General features: G+C 52.3%; 1 protein-coding gene across 1 annotated transcript in view; it reads right to left on the bottom strand.

Moving 5' to 3' along the window:
- Nucleotides 1-444: 444 nt before the first annotated feature.
- Nucleotides 445-3,338, bottom strand: part of RUNDC1 (RUN domain containing 1) — a gene marked incomplete at its 5' end in the record, with an annotated part of 3,093 nt that continues 199 nt past the window's right edge. Inside the window, 3 exons of the mRNA XM_010013423.1 lie at nt 445-1,358; nt 2,363-2,470; nt 2,733-2,931. Coding sequence (XP_010011725.1) covers nt 493-1,358; nt 2,363-2,470; nt 2,733-2,931 — 1,173 coding nt within the window. The remainder of the gene's footprint in view (nt 1,359-2,362; nt 2,471-2,732; nt 2,932-3,338) is intronic.

Here is a 3,338-nt window from a genome sequence, read left to right as displayed (position 1 = left end):
GAGAAGGAGCTCGGGGCCTGCTGAGCAGAGCAAGCGGAGGAGCCGCAGCGCCCCCCGCAGCTCTGCCCCGGTTTTATCCCACGTTCACAGCGGGGAGGGCAGCCCCCGAGGCAGCGAAACACCCCCCAGCATGGCCCAGCCTGCCCCGGGCTGCGGGAGGAGGCGTACGGGGGCAGCAGTTAGAGCTGAGGCGGCACAGGGGCAAAGCTGCAGCTGCACAGGGCTCCGTGGCCGCTGCCAGCCCCACACACGAACACGCACCAGCAAAGCGGGTTTGCTCTTCAGGGCTGCATAAGGGGCAGGGTGAGGTGCTGTACAGCAGCTTTGCAGTGGCAGTCTTGTAAACACACAGATTTCCAGCATCCAGACACCGTAAGATTTCCCTAAGAGCAGGTATCAATGTCAGAGACAAACTTGGTCTTAAAAAAGCCAGGCTCTGAGCCCAGCAGCTGCCCTGCTTGTGGAAAAGGGATGATCTACAATAAAAACACATCAAAAAGCGTCTTTGATGTTTTTCAGCTGCCGCACAGCCAGGTCAACTGGGAGGTTGAATTTCAAGTTGCTCAGGCGACTGAGAACGTTGAGCGCGCTCTCAAAGCCTGTGCTTGCCATGTAGCTCCATGGCTGGTAGTGGGCCTGTACCAGAGCTCCAGATTTGCAGATCAGATTTACCCAGGAGACCAGGCGCTGCTCGTTCAGTGCCATACACACCAGCGCCTTCAGCTCCGAGTCTGCGCTGCGCTTGAAGGGGTCATGCTCCGTGAGGACAGTGTGGATCGCGGTCAGCAGGCTCTGTTTGGGTGTCACAGCCATTCCTCCTGTCACAGGCAAGGCAAAGGACTGGGAGAGTTTGCGAGCTGGGGATTCCACGAAGGCTTGTCCGTTCTTAGCGTTGTAATACTTCACAAAGAGCTCCCAGGGGTGCATGGTCTGCGGCGAGGAGGAGAACGCAGGAATCAGGCACGCGATGGGTGCCAATACCAGGCTCATTCCTTGGGAAGAGGCGTAGAGCCCATGAGCCATCAGGTCTCGCAAAGCGATGGTCAGCTCCTTCCGCACAGCCAGAGTCAGCTCGTCCCTGCCTCCTAAGGGAACGTCCTGCAGGTCGGAGGAACTGATAACGTGGTCCTCCTGCTGGTACTTCATAGCCAGCTGCCTCACCCGCTCTACCGACAGCTCCAATTTCTTGATTAAGGGGGAATAGTCCTTGTTGTCTTGGTCCTTCTGCCAGAGGGTGCGAGGAATCTGACCCGTAGCACAACCAAACTGACTGACAGCAAATATCTGCAGCACAGCAAGCATGCGACGCATGAGGTGCAGGCCTGTTTCTCTCATCTTTCTGGCATCTTCTGGGTTCACTGACCAGGTTATGAAAGAGAAAAATAAACTTCATCATTAAGGAATCAACAGCTCTGCTCTTTCAGACACACAGAGGGAATGCAAATGTCTCCTCCTCCTCCGCCACAGATTCTCCTCCTCAGGGGCCTTTGACACTAGGACTGATGCTACTCTTTCTAGTTTCCAAGCACTGAAGCCCACCAGAAAAGCAAACATTGGCACAGCTTGTTCCCAACAACGAGGTCATCTTACAGAGAGGAAATCCTACAACAGGTTTCCCAGTGAGCACATACAGAGTGAGCAAAGATCTCTCTGTAGACACAACTGTACCACATGAATGATTAGGAGATACCAAAAGGTTTGCTGAGGGAGATCACTGCCTACTTTCAAGCAGTGCCTCGCCTCAGCAGGCTAAGATGCAGTGCTTACTCCTAATGCCACCATTAAATTCGATTTGTAGGAGTAGCCACACTGGGTAAGACCCAAATTCCATCTGAGCCCATGTTCTGTCTTTGACAAGTGGCAGATGCCTCAGATCACAGGAGGTAAAGGTACTGCAGGATTTCTCTAGTACATTATTCTGGCTCTGGTAAATTCATGTGTAAGTAGACAAGTCTCAAATTATGAAGAGCACTGGATCCATCCAGCTCTCTGTATCCACTCACAGACCCAAGAGCTCAAAGAGCATTAATTACAGCACCACCCACAGCATGTACAAGACAAGGCTGCTCTGTTTGTCTGCATTTTGTACTACCAGAAGCCCCTTATATTCCTGATCTCCGCTGAGGACCAATCCCACCCTCTGTGCCGCATGTTCAGGTTCTCTGATGGTTCCAGGGAGCCGTGGAGGAAGGGAATGGAACTGGACACAGACTTTCTGTCAGTGGGAGCAGGAAAGCATGAGCACCAACTGCCAGGAAAGCAGCAAAGCAGCTTAGCACGACTGGCTGCTGGTTCATGCTCATGAACCTCACGTGAGCGATGCAGGAGCCGTGCTGGGAGCTCCGAGCCACGCAGTGCCCACCTCTGTTTCCAGAAGGCCGTGTATTTGGTTTGTGGGAGCCACCACCATCTTTCCTGCCTGCACATTCACAGTGTCCATCTTCTGCCTTACCAGAGCTTCCGACTTCATCTAGAACGAGAATTTCACACTATTATTTCACGCTTGTAAATTTAAGCTGTGGATCCCAAATATTAAGGACAATATTCCTTAAAACTCTCTGCACCTTTTTTGTCAGTCTTGTTCTCACTACCATCAGTTCAGACATTTGTACTTCCCTGTGACCCAAAACCTCTTTCTGCATCCTCTGACATCAATGACCTCCCCCCTTCATGACTTTCCCAGGGAATTAGAAGCAATTCAGTCTCTGCTCATGTTAAAACTCAGCACTGACCCTGAATGAAGTTGATGAACATTTCGAGGTCCCTTATCTGTGTCTTCAGCTGCTCCACCAGCTGCTCCTTCACCCTGGCTGGATTAACAATCTGCGCTATGGCAGCATCCACACGCTGTCGTAATTCCTCTGGAGAGAGCGTTGCAATATCTTCGCTCAAGTCCATGTCCAGCTTCTTTATCAACTCATTTATAATCATCTGCAGAACACATTAGCAGCATGATCTCTGTTGTGGCACTGCCACCCGTGAGCTCCACAACCCTCCTTGACCCATTCATTGACCTAACAGAAAGGGGCTTTGGACAAGGGCCTGTAGGGACAGGACAAGGGGAATGGCTTTAACCTGCCAGAGGGGAGACTGAGATGAGCTCTGAGGCAGAAGCTCTTCCCTGTGAGGGTGCTGAGGCACTGGCACAGGGTGCCCAGAGGAGCTGTGGCTGCCCCATCCCTGGTAGTGTTCAAGGCCAAGTTGGACACGGGGGCTTGGAGCAACCTGCTCGTGGCAGGGGTTGGGACTGGATGAGCTTTAAGGTCTCTTCCAACACAAACCAGTCTGGGATTCTGTGATACTGATACTTTACTACAGCTGCTGGCAAGAAATAGGGA

Source organism: Nestor notabilis, unplaced genomic scaffold, assembly GCF_000696875.1.
Source record: "Nestor notabilis isolate BGI_N333 unplaced genomic scaffold, ASM69687v1 scaffold16934, whole genome shotgun sequence".
NCBI lineage: Eukaryota > Metazoa > Chordata > Aves > Psittaciformes > Psittacidae > Nestor > Nestor notabilis.
The sequence above is the reverse complement of the archived record's forward strand: the minus strand, read 5'-3'. Positions and strand labels throughout refer to the sequence as shown.